Source organism: Pygoscelis adeliae, unplaced genomic scaffold (genome assembly GCF_000699105.1).
Source record: "Pygoscelis adeliae isolate BGI_AS28 unplaced genomic scaffold, ASM69910v1 Scaffold63, whole genome shotgun sequence".
NCBI classification, from domain to species: domain Eukaryota; kingdom Metazoa; phylum Chordata; class Aves; order Sphenisciformes; family Spheniscidae; genus Pygoscelis; species Pygoscelis adeliae.
Genome location: NW_008824414.1, coordinates 6,520,815 through 6,539,430, shown reverse-complemented (window position 1 = coordinate 6,539,430; position 18,616 = coordinate 6,520,815). Strand labels below are relative to the sequence as shown.

General features: G+C 39.1%; 1 protein-coding gene across 1 annotated transcript in view; it reads left to right on the top strand.

The window, feature by feature from the left end:
* The window catches only part of ESRP2 (epithelial splicing regulatory protein 2), a 64,751-nt gene that overhangs the window by 18,164 nt on the left and 27,971 nt on the right, over positions 1 to 18,616 (top strand). The window contains exons 2-3 of the mRNA XM_009320853.1: positions 627 to 719; positions 908 to 1,036. Of these exons, the coding sequence (XP_009319128.1) occupies positions 627 to 719; positions 908 to 1,036 (222 nt within the window). The remainder of the gene's footprint in view (positions 1 to 626; positions 720 to 907; positions 1,037 to 18,616) is intronic.

The window sequence follows — 18,616 nt, the reverse complement described above, 5'->3', positions numbered from 1 at the left end:
CCGGTCCGAGGGCGCGTTCCCCGGGCGCAGGGCGAGCAGGCTCGCCCGGCCGCTCGCCGCCTCCCCGGAGCCGTTTGTTCATTTCACAAATGCACCGAGGGGAGGGGAGGGAGTGGGGCCCCCCTGCCCGGGGGTCATTCACTCATCGGGTTAGTCGCTCAAGAAGGGCCTTTTTTCTTCCGTTTTGAGGGAAGAAGTAACTCTTAAAGAAAGTTTGGTCGCTTCCACCCCCCTGCCCCGTCCCCCTTAAAACATCTGTAGCTTCAAATTCGAAGATATCTACGGACTTCTGAAGCTTTAAAACAAAAAGCTGCCTTCAGTAGGCTCCGAACGTGCATGCTTTCATGGGAGCTGTCTCAGGGTAACCGTTGGACCCTCTGCGGCCTGCTGCGGGAGACTTTTTTTTGTTTTTTTAAACCAGTGTTTGGCTAACCCTTTAAGAGAATATTGACTTCCTTTTAATTTTGAGGCTAATCTGAAAATATGCTCTAATTTTTTTTTCCCAAAGCCCTATCATAATCAAGGACCCCCTAGAGATGAAGGGCTTTGATAAAACAAACATGACTATCAGTTTCATGAAGAGATTCAGGAAACTGCCTTAACATTACGTGATCTTCCCTTTGCAGTTAACAACTCCCGCAAAAATCGGTGCTAACTGCAAAAGGCGTCACATGAAAACCGGTTCCGATTCACCGAAGCAGAGAGCGTGGCTCTCCTGGGTGGGAGGGAAAGAAACCGAGGCAAAAGGTTTCGATTTGTGAAATCGACAAATGCTTTTTCTCGTTGCGATTGTTATCAGGAATGCGATACTGCACCCTTCTGATTTTTCTGCAGTCTGAACGCACTGTTAAAAAGAGCTAATTCGATTGTTCCTCACTTTTGTCCATCGTTTCTTAAATGTTTTTAGGTAGGGACACTACACAAATCCCTGGTGAAAGCAGACAACTTGGACTTAAGTGACCAGTGTCGCGAAGTGAGTGGCTTAACACCAGAGGGATTGGGCAAAGCTGAACCACTGGACCGGGTTCTTCAACAGGTGAGGTGCTGCTCTCGGGAGCAGGGGCTATTCACGGTGAAGCCTGGGGACAAGATTCAGTTGCTTTGATAAAAGAAACAGACTTTAATTTTGCCTTTCCCTTTGAAATCACTAGCAAGTTTTTGTGCTTATTTTAAAGCTAACCCAAAAGAGACCTGAACCATTTGAAATGGGAACCCCGTAATTCTGAAACAGTTATGTACAATGCCAGGGTATTTGGGCTGACACTCTAGTCCTTGGAAGATCTGGCTTCTGATTATTTTGATGGGTCTGCTTTTATTCTAAATTTCTCTTACTCAAGCCTTAAAAGAGTGGGCCGATAAGAGCACTTCTTAGTTTAGCAGTGCTAATCAAACTTTCAAAATTCAGGTGGTATGTTTTAATCTACAGGTTCACTGCTATAATGTGTATTAAAAAACGTGACCTTTTCTCATTTGTTATTCTTAAAGTTAGTTGAAATCTTCAAAACTATACTTTCGTAAAACATCAGCTGTGCTTGTGTATCACTCTTTTCCGGATGAGCTTAATTAGTTTAGTGGATTATAAAGTGATTGGATTTTTTTTTTATACCATTTCTGTATATTGCTCTTTGGCTCACTTAATATCACACTAAGACAGTAAATCTGTAAATTTGTATGATCCTTGTCGTTCAAGAGGCCCTAAGTTACCTAAAAAATTTTCATGCAAGTAGTGTATACGTATGCAGTTCCTGAAAGTTTGCTTGCTTTCACTGTCTTTTCTATATATGAAATGTGCTTGAATGGAAAAATACAATAGTGCATTTTTGTGTAACATATAAAACTGGCTTTCCACACCTTGTCTGAATCATTCATAGGTGTGTTTCAGCAAGAAACTTGCTTAGGCAGTAGAACAGGTTCATGTTGCTGTAACTTCTGGTGACACAGATAACTTGGCAGACTAGGTCCTAACCCTCTTTGATACTGAATGGTTAACACTTCACTCTGGAGTGAGTAGCTTTGAAAATAGAATTGTGTAACTTTTATGTGCCTTAAAATCTGTCAACATTAGCTGCAGATGGCAGTTATTCTACTTGCACTAGTTTTGCTAGAGACCAAGAGGTGATTTTTTTTTTTTTTTTTAAAGCTTCAAAATAACCCCTGAGAAAATGTGCAGCTGCAGGTTTGATCTTGTCCCAGATCTTGCACTAAAGACATCTGGAACAGCTTAGCCTAGTATACTCTGTTTACCTTTATAACAGACACACTTTAATTATACTCAATACTTTATGAGAGATTGTATCTTATTGCCATAAATTGCACTGTAGGTGGGTCTGCCTTAGCAAATAAAAGGAAATACTGCCTTTGTGTGTAGGTGGGTAGAGACTCTTGGAAAAACAACAATTTTTTTTCCTTTTTCTTTGGCATATCTATGCAACTAAATAATGATTTTGCTGTTAATTGTTGGATGCCAGTTGTGATGTGGCAAGTTCTGTCATAGGTCTCCGGGAACACGCTTTACCTAAGCTTGTCTCCCTTCCCCTCCACGTGTCCTGACTCCGTGGGAGTTAGGAGAGAATTAATTCATCCTCCCGCTTGCAGTGGTGGCAAAAAGCAAAATCCCGTATTCTTTAATAATAGCTCCTTTTCTGCATTTTTGAAGATAAGTCCATTAAATATTTTAATTGCATCATGTATTTTAAGGATGAGTCAGGTATTTGTCAACACATACAGGTTTTGGGGTTTGGTTTGTGTTTTTTTTTTTCTCAGTTAAGTATTTTGATTAGCAAAAGCACAGGTGGGTGAAGTGGTTATTTGAAAAGGAAGTAGACTTGTACCTTGATTTGAGATAATGTTATAAAGCATGTGAAATTAGCTTTCCACGCCCTGCTTGGATTGTGGTAGAAAATTAGATGCAGCTGAAAATTGCTCACTTTAGCACACATCTCAATCACATAAATGCAAATTTCAGTGCCTGCTTCTGGCTTTTGCCTTGGGTTCCCAGTCTCTACATGTAGAGGGAAGCGAGAATCACTAAGCACAAATCCATTGTAACTTTTGTCTGTGCTTCAGAGGTCTCTCCCAACCTCAACCATTCTGTGATTCTGATTCTGTGATTCGTAACTGGTAAGCAGTCGATCAGGTAGTGTGGGTCTGGAGTTTTTCCACTGACCACAGGAAGCCTCTTTCTATTACTATTTAGTTCGCTTTCTAGCAATGATAGGGTCTACCAAAAGCCTGTAATCTGTGGTTAAGTCTTTACTCTGCTTGTAACAAGGCACTTCAACAAATGATGCATCGTTTCAATTTTACTTCATATTCTTACAGTGTTAACATCTCACATGACTTACTACTTGGGTTTGTCTTAAGAAATATTCTAAAATAGGGTTCCCCATCGATACATTTTTGCTGTGTAATTTTACGAAGTGAGGTTCTGAAGCACAGTGCCCCCAAATAACCAAGCTATTTGCTCCAGTGTACGTTCTACGCATTTTGCTGCAAGTTTTTAAATACTGTACTTGTCCATGGTAACAAGCATTTGATTCCACAGATGCTAGTGCATTTATGGGATCCAGCTACATTTTCTGATAGGTGATGTGCAATGTTCTGATAGCTATGTTTTGGGTAGGGAGGAGAGATCCTGGTAATGTACAAATATTAGGCAAATAGTTACCTGAAGTCATAAAATGTGTGTCCTTTGGAAGCAGTCTGCTTGATGTATTTAGTTCAAAATGGCATTAATAACTTATCTCTGTTGTTGGACCAATAATGGTGAACTTATAGCTGCTGACTGAGGTGGTGTTGTAGTTGCAGAATGCTACTGAGTAGAAAAATGCGAGGATTTTTTTTAACAAAGTAAGTAGGAGATCTCTTGTTCAAGTGTGTATCTGGAACTATCTTGAGCCTGTGATGTAAGCCTCTAAACATGCATTACCTACACTACTTACTAAAGGGAATAGCATCCTACGTTTCTTCCATTACTGGGACATTCTTGCTAGGTTTCATTGTTCAGATCCTCAAATCACAGGACTGGCTTATTTAGCATGTTATTTATATCTTTCTAAATAACTGCTGCAGCTTTATGGTTTCCCAGTTTCCAAGCTTTTGAGGGAGAAAATTATTTTCAGGTTGATCTCTGAAACCTTGCAGGAATGGAAGCTTGCTTTTAAAGAGCAAAACCAAAATGAACTTTGCCTTTCTCTCAGGCCCATTACTCTGTCATCAAAAAGCTGACACCTTCATGTGCTTCTCTGATTCTAACCATGGGAATTCTAAGTTAAAGATCGAATACTAAGTTGAAAGTGGATTTCTTAATCCTTCCCATACAGAAAACCTGGCTGAATCAACATGACTTGCCTTAAGACATGTTACTTTCCTTTTGCAAGGCAATATTTGCATGTCTCTCTGACAAAGGATAAATTATTAGCTCTTCTTAGATTTTGGAGAGCTGTCTGTAGTATTTAGCTGTAATTACCATCTTACTTTGAACGATATACATAAAAAGGGAGAGGTCTCATGAGAGCTGGGTCTGCTTTTGGACCTATTGAAAGCATCCAAATTTCATCTATGGATTGACATTTAAGTATTAAAAAATTGATTGAAAGACTGTCCTAGTCTTGCTGATCTTTCATCGCATAGTACATTGAATCCAGTACATCAATAATAGATTCGATTCATATTCTTAAACATAGACAGACAAAGCTGGGCTTTTTTTCCCCCCACTCTCCTAAACTATGCACAAATTGAAAATCCTGAGGGGTTGCCACTTCATCAGGTGACAACAAATTACCAGTTCTCTAAAGCATGTTTGGATCCCTATTGATCATCCAGCTGAGCTGCAGGTGCAATTTATTTTCGCACATATCAACAAATTCAGCAAGAAACAAGCTGGTTAGATGAGCATTTGGAAACAAATGGGATGGGGGGAGAGGTGGAAGAACTGGTGAATTCCTCTAACCTGATAAACCGGTTACAACTTTTTTTTTTTAAGAGAAACTTGTTCCGCAGCCTCTTCTTCACAAAGTGCTAGCAGAAAGTTTTCTTGGCTCACTTGCCAGCTGTCATGCCTTCACTTTGGATAAATGATTTTTTTAATTTTTTTTTAATACGTCTCTGAACCTTCGGACTGCAGAAAAAAACCTGAAAATGCAGGGTGATTTTTTTTTTTTCTTTTTTTATTTTTTCTTGAGTCTCGTGGTTGGTCTTCCAACTTCAGATTATTTGATGACTGCATCACCTCAATAAAACTCCTAACAGAGTCTGTATTTTGGAATATTTGCTGGGTCTGAGTTTTGAAGTTTTGGAGCAGGTGTTTGGCAAACCTTTGGCAAGTGTTACTGAGCAGGCTGTTCTCTCCACAACAAATACTTAGGGTGTAGTTTCACAAGATTTGGCTTCAGCAGTGAAGCCAGCTTCTTTCTTGCGCCTGCACCATACTTTGCCCTCTTTTTGTTGTGTCAGTAAAACTCTTTGTGAAGCTGCGCTGTAAACAGAATCACTGAAATGAGCAGATAGGGTGGGAACTTCTAAGCTGCTTTGCTGTCCAAGCTCACGTCCCATGAAACTACACCCTTTGGTTGTATTTTCATGATCCAACATGTTTGATGGCGATACCAGCTCAAGGTATTTCTGCCCCCGCATCATGTTCTCAAGCTGCAGTTGCATGAAAACTTTTTAGTGGCACCTTTCACTTAGGTAGCTCCTGCTACATGGACCTCCCTCACCTGCATTCTGCCAATACAAAAGTTTTTGGGGCTGCATATTAAACTGGAGCAGGGCACTGTTCTGAGTTAAAAACGATTCTGGTTTGGAGCGGTTCTGTCTGATGTACAGTGTGGCAGATTAGGTAGTTTTTCCGAGGGCAGCCATAGCACCAAGGTGTGGACAAGCAGTGCGGGTGAAAGGAAAGAAACCTTTTAAGACAGGTTGGCCACCAAGCAGTTTGTATTGTGAAACTACGGCCTTGGTTTGGTATCAGCCTTGAATGATGAGGATTTCCTGACAGACAGAAGGTGGCCTTCAGGTTGTCAGGGCAGGTAAGTGATAAACACCTGCTCTTACAGGAGGGCTGAGTGTACTGTGTGCATGTAGCCTTATGCGGGGTTCTTACTATGTATTAGCACCTAATAGCTCCCTATTTCCATTGATAAACTTAGATGAGCATTGGTTATGTTTGATACCTAATATTGGAATATAATTAGTCTTTACTGTGGTGAAGTAACGATGTGCTAATGCTTCCTGTAGCTGCAGGCTGTTACAGCGTGGAATTTTTTTTTTCAGCAGTGAAAATGGGTGGCTAACTCTTGTTTCAGAACCCTAGTTGTAATTCTGTTGTTGATGGTATAGGTAAACTATTTTTCCCTTTACAAATCCTCTGTGCTACCCAGCTCCCACTACATTATTATTGAAGCACTCAAATCTGTTACCTCAAAAGCAGAGGAGAGTTAATAGCAGGAGTTCCTCTGCTATGTATGTAATATATATATGTACACATGAATATACATATGTAGATCATGTGAATGCATTTGTTATTGGCAGCATTTACAGTCTATTAGGTTTGGTGGAAAAGCAATAACCTTAGCTTCTCTGAAGGCTGCAATACTTTCATCTGAATTCCTCAAGTATTCCCTTAAGTGTTGTTCCTGTATTTAGGTGCATTTCAGTTCAGAATGAGCAGAGAATTAAATAAAGGAATTTGTCTGAAGCTGCATATTCTTTTCTTTGCAAGCATAAAAATGTGGTAGTCTTGGCTACCTGGGCTATCTTCTTCTCTTAAAATTGTCATTAGAAGTGAATAATGTGGCCCAGTGGTTTGAGAATGAGCCTGAGTAGACTTGTTATGATAGTGAATGCTGCTGCTTGTTCTGGTGAAGTTAAACAGTAACATTAAATCTCTTACCAAGTCTGGGTGGATTAGCATATATAGAAAAATAAACTTTACTATGACCTATCCAGAATAGCTTGAAACACTATTGACACTTCACATAGTGTGATGTTGTGCAGTGTTTGAAAACTGTGTCACTAGCACATTTGGATGTTCTCACAGCTATGCTATTATATCTGAATGTTTGAATTTCACTTGAAATTGTATTTGCAGCTTTTTTTAAAGTCATTGGAAGACAGTAAAACACAGAGTAGAAGCCTTTTAGTACAAAGATTGCTGGATTGCATGATCCTCAGAGACTTTGAACTTCTTTCCTCTAACTTGCTGTAAGTAGCTATTGGAAAAGTCACTGGAAACATGTTAATGAACTGTTGTTAGGGTTTTCAAAAGTGGCTGAGGAATAAAGGATTTGTATTCTACCATTTTGACAATAAGTATACGTGCAGTGCTTCTACCAGTTCTTACATGTTAACATGGAAGCAGCTTAGAAAACTTGTGTGGGTACTCTGGACTGTCTGCAAGCCTCCACTTTTTCCCTCTTCCTCTGGTAGCATTTTATCTGGTTCTTGTCACAGCTTTTGAAAGGGTTGCATAGTTCTTGCATCCGTGTGTTGGTTTACTTGGAATTTTTTCTTCCTTTTTTAAAAAAAAAACACCACCCTTAAGTTATATGCAGAAGGTCTTGGGTAGTTAAGTGCTGCCAAACAAGGGCAACATCTCTGTCAACATGTTGCAGCACTTCTTTGCTGAACAGTTAGGTTTAAGAGTGACGCATAGATGCTGGAATTGATATTGCTAGCAAAGCAGTGTTGTGGCCAAAACTAAAAATGCTGATTGGAGATTAATTTTTTTTTTTTGTAGCAACATAATGTCAGCCCTGTTTTATTTTATAATTTCTATGGTTAAAATTGGAACTTTTATGTCTCTTAATTAGAAACATAAACAGTAATTCTCCCTCTTCCTCACATTCATGTCTTTGCCATCTCCTGTCTGCTCTGGAAAAGCTTTTTTTCCTTCATAATAGTTGCTGCTTTGCATTAAAACTGCAGAGAGATCATGTTGTTTTCCTTCATGATCCATTTCTGTTAGCTACAATCTTATTTCAAGACAGAAGGAAAATACTGATACTCTGGAAAGCAACTTCACGTGTGTGTCCTAAGAAGGTACAGAATCAGAAGTCATGTTTGCTCTACAGACTGTTTTTTAGTGCTTTGCTCTGATAAATCTGTGTTGATGTTCTTTAAACTGTTCACAGCTTACTCCAGTATACTTCTATACAATAGCCTCTGTTTTTGCTTTGTCTATAAGCAGCTGCTTTACTAATCTGTCCCTCATTCATTAAATCCACATGCTGTGAAGGTAGATGTGATTTATAAGATAAATATTATGCAAAAGGTATTGGGAATTGAAATTTAAATGCTCACCACTTGTGATGAGTGACAAAACAAACAAACAAAAAAACCAACCCTGCCACTTCTCCTGAACTTGTATTTAAAAATATTATAGTTTTTCTTTCCCCCCTGCTACCTTTCTTTGTAGAGCTGCAGTGGGCAGAGAGGGGCAAGAAGTGTTGAGAAATGGATGTTGTGTTAGCACTAAAACATTGGAAAGAAACTTAACTTTAAGATTAAGAAACAGTTGTATTCTCTTTCGCAAAAACTTGGCTCCTGTGATGATTTTGGATACCTGTTAGCTTAAAAGAAAAGGTTCTATTATTAGAGCTCTAGGGCAGTGTCTGAATTCTGTTATCGTTCTTACTGAATTGAAATCAAAACTTAGTTAGTGGTGTTGCCATTCCTTCGCTCTAATTTTAGAGAAATTTAAGGATGTGCTTTATAATGAATTGTGTAGACATTGACAGTGTGTGAAATTAAACGTCTTTACAGAAATTATGGCAGAATTACTTTCCTGATAATGCAGTTCACTGCAACAGAATTACTTAAGAGTAAAGTAGAGCTATAGTATGCAACTTGGAAAACAAAGTGCAAAACCCACTGTAGAGGTTTTGCTTTGTAAGTAGATCTTATTATAGCTGTGTACCTGAAAGTCAATTTAGGAGTCCTTTGCAGCTGAAGGGAGACGCAAAACAGTGTATAACACGTCAAACCTCTTGAATCAAATAACTATTGGATTGGAGGGAGATGCATGAGATTGAGAACTGGAAAATACATAGCAGTTACAAGAATATGACTATGACAGAGTTTTGGGGTTTGTTTGATTGATTACTTGAGTGTATTAGCCAATGTTATTTCTTACACCACAATTAAACTGTTACAGTATGGACTTCTGCTTATTGTAAAGCATGTGAAATGGCACCATGTAAATATTAAATGCAGGAGAAGAAAACTGCTGCTTTTGTGGTATGCTTAAAGAAACAAAAGAAAATATAAATCAACCCTCTCTTCCTATAAACCTCAGACACTGAGAATTGATCACAAGAAGCTGCGTGACTCAGTTCATATTCCAGACAACTCATATCAAGTCTTTGTGGTCATAATGAACTCACTTTGGAAACAAGAAGCTACCTGAAAGAGAGGATGTAGTTCTATAAAAGGAAGCAACATCTAAATAAATAATCTAAATAATGTCACCATTATATTGTCACCACGAGTTTTCTCACTTGCGCTCTTCCAATTCTCTCCCCCATCCCAACCGGGGGGCCGGGGGAAGTGAGCAAGCAGCTGTGTGGTGCTCAGTTGCCAACTGAGGTTAAACCACGACAGTCCTTGTTCTGTATTGGGCAGGTCTGAATTCTTTGGAAGGCCAAGTGTAAATTCTGATCCTACTCAGTTATGAACTGCTAAAATCTTAGAGATAATAATTTCCTACTCTCATTTTTCCTTTTATCAAACATAATCAGTTCCTGATGCATGGGGTTGCTGCCCTAATCTGTGACTGTAAAATTTCAGAGATTAAAGGCAAGCTGACTTAGGGATCTACTTCCACTTCTCCTTTATGTTTTTGTGAAAGCACATTGAACAAGAAAGGGAAAACTCCCTGTTTCTAAAGCAGAGTAGAGCCAGTTTAGAGAAGTTTGACTTCTTTGCTGGTATTTATAAGGGTTTGAGCAAGAATCGCTTGGTTTCTTATGTAAGCAAAGATACTTCATGGATCTCAAGGCTGTTATTCAGGAGAGTCTATGCCTATGATATTCTTACAGTACAAGTCTAAAGGAGAGGCAGGAGTATTAGGGAATCTTGAAGGAAACTGAATTGTGGATAATAGGTATGTCTTCTTTCTTTTTATGTCTCCTCTTTACTTTCCCTGGATATTACTACAAAAACAACCTGAAAAACAACCCAATAGAAAAAAATGCTTTAATTTTGCAGGTATTGGCTATTCTACAACTGGTTAAGCTTGCACTACAAACAATGAGGTAGTGTTGAGTAAATAGAGCAGTACCATGCATTACAGTCAATAGAGCCAGTGCTAAAGATCACGTTGCTAATGAAAGTTTGTCCTTGAAACAGGTAAGTGGGAGTGGGGGAGGTATAGAACACTGTGAGAGAGAGCTTGTGCTTAAATCAAAACTTTAGGAAATATTGCAGTCATGGCATTAATTAAAACCTAGAGTTTGGAAAGTATGTTCAACCTTGTCTTTCAGGCTGTAATAACTTGCTCTGTGAGTTGAGCTGATAGCAAGCAGCCTATGAGGAGTGTGAGGCACCATTGTAATCCTGCTTGAAATGTAGGTAAAAGGTTGACAGAGTATGGATTTTTTGCATTACTAATATTCAGTTGCCTTTTGCTTAAGGACAGACACATGAATAATCTGTGCTAACAAACACTAAGGTGTTCTGCAAGATAGGCATCATTTTTACATTATTTTGTTGTTTTTGATAGCTAGTGGCCTCTCTCATACAGGTTAATTTAAAGGTGAAAACTTATTTTATCTCAGTAAGTGTTTCCTTATTTAGCAGTTTTCTGACACATAATATCATAGCAAGGTAAGTCCAGAAACTGTGAAATTCTTATGTTGCTGCACTGGGGTGCTTTATCTTACAGAAGGCTAACTTCAAGTAGCTTATTTGTGGAGTACTCTGCATATTTCAACACTCTCTTATTACAACAGATTGTGCTTTTGAAGATAAAAGCTGTGACCTGATTGCTGTGACATTTAGATGGCCTGAACCATGGTCTTGCCTTTTATGCTTAATGCATTACCTGAATTAGATGCTGTAGATACCATAGCTGGAAAGCATGCAAATAATCTGGTGTTGCAAACTTCCATCTAAGAAATAATTAATCAAAAATGCTCATAAAATGTTCAAGTGGCATGGCTTGGACAGATCTTTGTCTTGGCAGAAGGTTGGATTTTTGCATTCTTTCCTATGAAGAATTAAAACTTTTAGTTAGCTATTGTTTACTTTGTCGCACAAAGACCCAGGCCCAATTAAAATGAGCCAAAGAAAGAAATGTGGAAGTTTCACCCTTAAGACAGTTTATCACAGGCCTGAGTCACAATGGTCTGTTTTCTATGCTGTACAAACTGTCACTGGACAGGCAAAGCATGACAACTGTTGCTCTGTTTCTGTATTTCATATTCTACCTGTTGCTGAACCATGATAAACAAACCTATTTTTATGCAGAAAATGAGCTGTAGGCTACCCTCACCTAAGCGTAAAGTTTCCAGTCCCTCTATGTAATTCTGAAGGAGTATGATGAATTTTAAAGTACTTTTCTATGTTTTGTTGAATGGAAGGATGTGATAAACTTGAAGAGTACCTTCAATTTTTCTCCCTTGAACTCTTGCAGTCATTATAAGAGGTATATGTAGGCTGTGTGCCTTCCTGACTTGAGAACTCTGTGGTGACCTGTGTGATGACAATGAGGAGGAGGAAGTAATCCTGGAACTTCAGCTTCCCAACAAAGTAAAAGATAAAAGATGGATATCTTAAATAGCTTTAAAAATATAATTCTGTATTTTTTAACTACTTCTTCTTTTGAAGGTTTGTGATTTGGGAATTTTAAGGCAGAATCCCAAGCATAGGATAGTTGAGACCTTAACCCTGTTGCCTTTGTTAGCTCACGCCATGGGTGGAAAAGGATTAGTTTCTTTCTGTGAGAAAGGCAACAATATGAGTTTATGTCTATACAGACATCCAGCGTCTGTATCAGCAACAGAAGCAGCAGGATGTGTAGTACCTGGTTTGCTGTTGTTGGACCTCTGTTCAGGAAAGAATACAAAATGACAACAAGATTAGTAGGTAATAAGAAGCAACATAATATACTTGAGGAGAAGACAGTCTACAGTGCTTGAAGCTCAGTGCCACATCCTGCATCTCCTTGAGACTGAGGAGAGCAAACCTGCTCTTACACTTGCAAATTCCAAAGTTGGATGGAAACTCTGGCTGGTTTGGGGTAATATGTACGTCTCTCTCTCTCTCTCTCTCTCTCATTTATGGTGGCCATTGTGACTGATTACTCATTCAGTTGTTTAATACAGTTTATAGTACCTCATAAGGTATAAAGTGATATGTAACTTGACTGGACATATTGAGCACAGTTACATTGTCTGTGGCATGCTGGAAATGAAAACCATGCTTTTGTCCAGGCTAGTCTTCAGTCACTAAATAATCTTGGGCATTAGTGTTCAGTAGAGCAAAAAATTGCTTTCCTCTTAATAGGAGAAATCAAACTGGCAATATTGGTTTTGAACATTACTAGCGCATGGACCTGGGCTGCGTCTGTCATCTTCTGTAAGTTTCCCCTGCAGAGAAATAAAACCAAGGGGCAATTTCTTTTTCATGTTTGTGTCTGAATAGTATCTAAATACAGTAATTTTTCCTATTTTGCTGGAAGGGGGAAAAAAAGTTAGGTGCAGCTTGTGGCTGCACTGTGGCTTACACTTTTTTTTTCTTTTTTTCCGTACAGCAATTTCAGTACAAGGTCGCCATGTATCCATTATCAGCCATGTGGAATAGCAGTTAACAGATGAACAAAGGCAAGGGCTTAGTATAGGATTCTCTGTTTAAAAAGTTACCTAGCACACTAAAGGGTTATCATACTTGTAAATACTGCTGAAATGCAGTCTGTGCACCTCCCAGTAGTATTGACATGCTTTAAATTCCTCCATTGCATGGATAAGGCTGACATTATCACCAGGGTTTGAAGAGTGAAGGAGCAGAAAACTGCCCATGGAGAGGATTGTAAATAAATGTGAAACCCTCATGGGTGTAGGGTCTGAGGCACAAAGTCCAAGTGAGAATATTTCCCAAAGTTGACAAGTCATGGTATGTTGTATGTGTTCAAGCTTCGTATACCAAACCCATGGCTTGTTACTCTTGAGATTTCTCATGCTGTATTAGAGCCTTTAAGTCTGAAGGGAGGCTTCAGGGTTGCTGGATGTTTGTTTCTCAGTGGTGCTCCAGTCTTGCTTATGTTTTGGTGGCAGAAAAGTTCTGTTAATCTAATTTGGCTGCATCTCACCTCTTGATTTCCTCCCCTTCCCCCCCACCCCAGTTAACACGTCCTTCCCCAAACACCCCCCACACACACATGTATACACTGTGGTGGTATTGATGTAATGATCTTTAGTGTAGCTGCAGAGTAGGCAAAACAGAGAGAGTTCAAAGAGATCAGAGAATCACACAGTAGCTGAGGTTGGAAGAGATCTATAGATGTCATCTAGTCCAACCCCTGAAAGCAGGGTCAGCTAGAGCAGGCTGCCAAGGACCATGTCCAGTTGGGTCTTGAATATCTCCAAGGATGGAGACTCTGCAACTTCTCTGGGTAGCCTGTTTCAGTGTTCAACCACTGGACATCTCCTTTCAGGAACCGCATCTGCAACTATGTAATTGGTTTTGGGTGTTCTCTGGCAATAAATTGTATAGCACTTTCCATAAAATGAGGCTTTGAGGCAAGAACTGCAATATCTTTGCTGGTTGAAGCAGAACTTGGAGTAGGGACTCTTCAGAGAGACCTCTTTGGAGATCGTCATTTGTTCTCCATGCTTCTCTTACCTGAAAGAAGACAGATCATTGTTATATGCTCTATGCTACAAGCAAAGAATGACCCACAACAAAGGCCTAAAAGACAGTCTAAAGCTCTAATGTAGTGAATTACAGCAATGTCTAATACGTAATGATGTTTTTTTTTTTAACACCAGTAAGACTGGATATCAAACATGGGTATAAACAGTATGGCTTTAGTCAAAGCACATGTGTTTGTTGCAAAGTGGTAGTATATATGATGTTAATATGTGAAGTATGTGGTCTCATTGCTAGGAAAGCTCCAATTAGAGAAGTTTAACATGTCTTTTTCAATTGACAATTCACATGTGGTGAAGTGTGAAAGTATGCATGAGAGTGAACTCTGATATTTCTGGATTGAGAAAGAAGTGCTTTATGTGGTTGCTACTTGTTTCTACAACATAAAACATGGCTATATATGTGTGAGTCTGTATAGACCTTATAGTATTATTGATTTGTTTTGGTAAATTCTATTTGATAATGTGTCTGATAGACTACAAGCTGTAGTTCTCAAACTTCATTATGCTAATAAAATGTAACAAATTTCAGGACTTAAAGAAAATGTTGAGAAATATAGTGAACTGAAATTTAGAAATAATTTTATAAATTTAGAAAGTCTGAATTGTTAGACATGCAAACATGAAAGTTCAGCTGAACCGATGAGATTTTTTAATATTATAATTTATGTCACTATATATAATTCTATACATAAACATATGCATGAGTACACAGAGATACATATATCTGTATATTAGAGCTGTCTGCCTGTAATGGTTTCTATGCTGCCCTCCACCTTTTTTTCTAATAATTCATTACTGAATGAAGTCTCTTATGTGGGTAAAATAATTTGTGAAAGAGATCTAAAATAGATGCGTGCTGGTCAGAGTGAAAATTTATTCTTGATTTCTTAAAACGAATATGGAAAAAAGAACACATGTAGCTAATTTTCCAGGTTGAGCAAAAGAGATGTAAGCAGTTCACATTTATGTGCCTCAGATAAAACTTTTTTCATCTCAAACAGTGTGTTTTACAGATCTGTGGAGTATATTTTCACTTTCTCTGGGACAGTTACATATTAGTTACGTGAGTTCTTTAAGCTCAAGGGAATATATTGGCATATATGAGCATAGGTGAGCCAAAATAACTTTTCTTCTAAGTTATTCCTGAAAGTTTTCCTTTTAATAATGACCAAAAGATGTCACTCCTGAATAAGGTTTGGTTTTGGGTTGGTGTGTTGTTTTTTGTTGTTGGGTTTTTTTCTTGCAAAAGACTGATCTAGAATGCTAAGCCTGTTCAAATTCTTTTGACGGGCTTTATCCCAAATCAAGTATCATCTGTCTGTCTCGCGTCTTAATTTTTGGCTGGACTAGGTGTGATTTGTCCTCCCACCTAAGTCTAAAGATGGCATAGAAGTCAAAATGAGCACTTTTTGATATGCTAATTTGGCAGAAACTTGATCATGTATTCATGTGTGATCTCCAAATTGTTATCTCTGGGCAATTTAGTAACATGCCTCTCTACCACGGTCCCCACACTGTGAGGACCATCCTTTGTGCAAAGAATATTGATAGATCTAATAACTCATCTTTCTACCTGGGAATAGATGCATGTCTAGCTTAAGCGTGGACTACAAGCTAAGGTTCTTTCTGGATTTTTATGTTATGCTTTGGCATAACATTCCAGACCTGGTTAAATTGCAAGGATGCCTTTAATTCTGAAGCTTTGTGAATAATTTTGTGTCTTGCCTGGTACTGTTAGCTGTGATGGGTCAGTAGGGCTAAAAGAAGCAAAACAGAGAAACTTTGTGCATTGCTAAAGGAAAGGATCCTATTTTGAAGATGCACTAGGAGCTGCTGGAGGTCTGATGAGTAAGAAGCAGCCAAATTTTCTGTTATTTCTCGGAGATGAATTAAAGAGAGAATCCCCAAGAGTATCTTGGTGTATTAGAAATGGTTCAGTTGACAGCATAGATGCATTCTGCAACTGAATTATCTCAGTATTTCATTACCATGCCAGGCACAGATACAGCGCAGATGCAGTGGCCTTTCTCAAGGATGAGAGCTATTTTTAGTTAGGGAAATGGGAATATCCAAATAGCCAGAGGTTTATTTTAGTGCTTTGTGCATCATAACTATAGAAAGAGCTTAATGAGGAATCTTCTTGTTTCTCTAAGATCCACAGCTTTGTTCGGTTATAGTTAAGGCAACACGAAGGGGGCTGTGTCATTTCAGCCACTTGGGATTCATTTGCAGAAAACACAGCAGCTTGTGCTGGCTTTCATCCAGCTTTGCTGCTGGCGAAACATGTCTCTTCGCTCTCTTTGTACTCTCAGCTACATGACCAAAATCCTGTTTAGCCAGTTTTTCAAACCGGTGCTCAAACTCTGTCCTTCCCTCTCACCACCTTTTCTCTAAGAACTGTTTTAGGTTTCGTGGAGGTAAATGTACAGAGCAGCTTGTTTGATGATTCTTCTTCTTCTTCTCTCTGTTCAGTTTTTAACTCAGTATTGAATTATTGAACATGTTCCTTTAAATATGGAGTGATTCATCAGAGCTCTACTAGAGAGACTGATCTGGTGGAATAAGCAATAAAGGGTGGAGGGTGATGCCAATACACTGTGGTTCTTGCAGTTGAAATGAGGGCTGGTTGCAAGATGCAAAGAGTGGTAATTAACACTCTGTATAACTCTGTTGCTATGAAGTGAGTAGATTAACAAGGGAGAGAGGGTGTGTGAGCTTGGTGGAGGAAGTCTTAAGGTGGGGCAGTTTTGCATGCTCAAGTGGGGGAGTGCTATGGAGGGCAGCATGAAGATGAATGGCAGGAGGTAAATAGCTGAGAGAGTTTTTATTAGTGGAGTGAAGGAGATGTGGATGGAATTTACGAAATGACAGAGTTGTGGACAGGTTGTTCAACATGTGAGACAGAAAAATGTAATGTAAATCTGGCACTGGTCTTAACTTGTCCTTAGCTTGCTACATTTGGGTGTATGCCGGTTCGAGGTTGTTTTGAGATGCTGCCTGAAATTCATAGTGCGACAAAGGAGGCTGAAGATGGCTTTTCCGCAGGAGCTCTGAATTGCTTAACTTATATTTCAATGTGGTTTTATAAACACATCTGTACTGGTTGCTTTAACTCCTTCTGATACATGTGATAGGCTGTATCTATTGCCTGAAAGACTTAAGGGCCCAGTGTAATCTATAGTAATGAGAGTGGGTCCACAGCTATGCTTTTCATACTTAACCTTTCCAGAATTTGGAGACTTCTCATGTAGATGAAAGAAGCCAGTTCAGGCCAATCTCAAATATCTGTCATTCCTCTGTGGCAGTTTTATGCTTGCTGTTTTGCCCCACGCTCTTCTCCTAGGTGAATCTTCCCATTCACACTGCTACCCCATTGCTCTCCTCAGTTAACCCATGCAACAGCTAAGCTGTTTTGGATAGGAAGGATTGCTTATGTTTCCTGACTATTCTTCCCACACTCCTTTTGCCCTCTTCTGGAGCAGTACACCCCAAAGTTTGAAAAAGGCTGCTTTTAAAATAGGCGTTTCTAAATAAGCACTTGGCAAGGCCTGCCAACCTTTTGGCATTTTATCTAAGGCACTTGAAGCTGCTAGCCTCTAGTAAGAAACATAGAGAATTGTTTTGACATGTCGATTGTCCCGTTGGAAAGGAGTTTGCAATGTTGAATGTTATCACTGACATTTAATAAATATGCAGTGCAAATACTTAGGCTCAGTTAAAAATAAAAACAAATGCTGCCTCTCATGCCTTCTGTAAACCTCCGCCCTTGGAGTAATGGGCTTATCGGTGTCCTTATTCAATATTTCACTCTTCTTGATGTCTTCTCTTCAGGGGCTTCTGAAAATAGCTGTGTTGTCTATCTGTTTTTACAGCTATACACTGTGTGGGAAACACTATCTGAAAAAAATGTGAATGTTTCAGTGCAACAGTCTTGATTTTTACCAACTTGACTTACACTGCTTGGCCTGAGCATTTCCTCCCTTCTCCAAATATTTTTCTCCTTTTGTTTTCTAACTTTGTGAAGACTTTTTGAACTACAGTTCTTATGTTTTATTTGTAAAGCAGGAGGCTGCATACATTTGCTGCTTCCCTCAAATTGTGTGTGTGTGTTGGATTTCTTCTTGTATCTGATTAAAATAGCTCCCTAATTGCACTCTTTACATGGGCTCTTGTGCATCTTCAGAAGCACAGGGTACAAAGTTGAAGGTTTGGGGAGTGTTTAATTACTGTTCATCAGTAAGACTCTGCTTCCTTTTGGCAGGAATCCCTGTACACCTTCTGGAGGCTAATTCCTATCACCATTTCCAATCCCTTTTTACAAATATTTGCTCTTTGCTCTTTACTGTGCCCAGAAGTTAAAACAGAAAGTAATAAGGTGCTGCATTTAGTAAGAAGGCAATTCTCGTGTCTGTTATTGTGGTGAGAATATTTGTTGCTGGCCTGTGACTGTGGCAGTCCCCAGAACTGCATTTCTGAAGTGGTTGCTTTTGAGTCCTCTGGAATTTTCTTCTTTTTCTGATGTTTACACATCAGATGAGGTATTTTGAGCACTCTCAGATCTCAGTTTTCTGACTTTAAATCATCCTTAAACAATGACTTGCTTTATAGCCTCAGGTTCTTCAAGACTTCAACTTGTGGTAGGAACACAACCTGAACTAGCAATCAGGAGGAAATTGGCTTTCTGAATCTGCAAGAGTTTGGGTTGTTTGTTGTTTGGGTTTTTTTTTTGCCCGGGGGGGGGCGGGGGG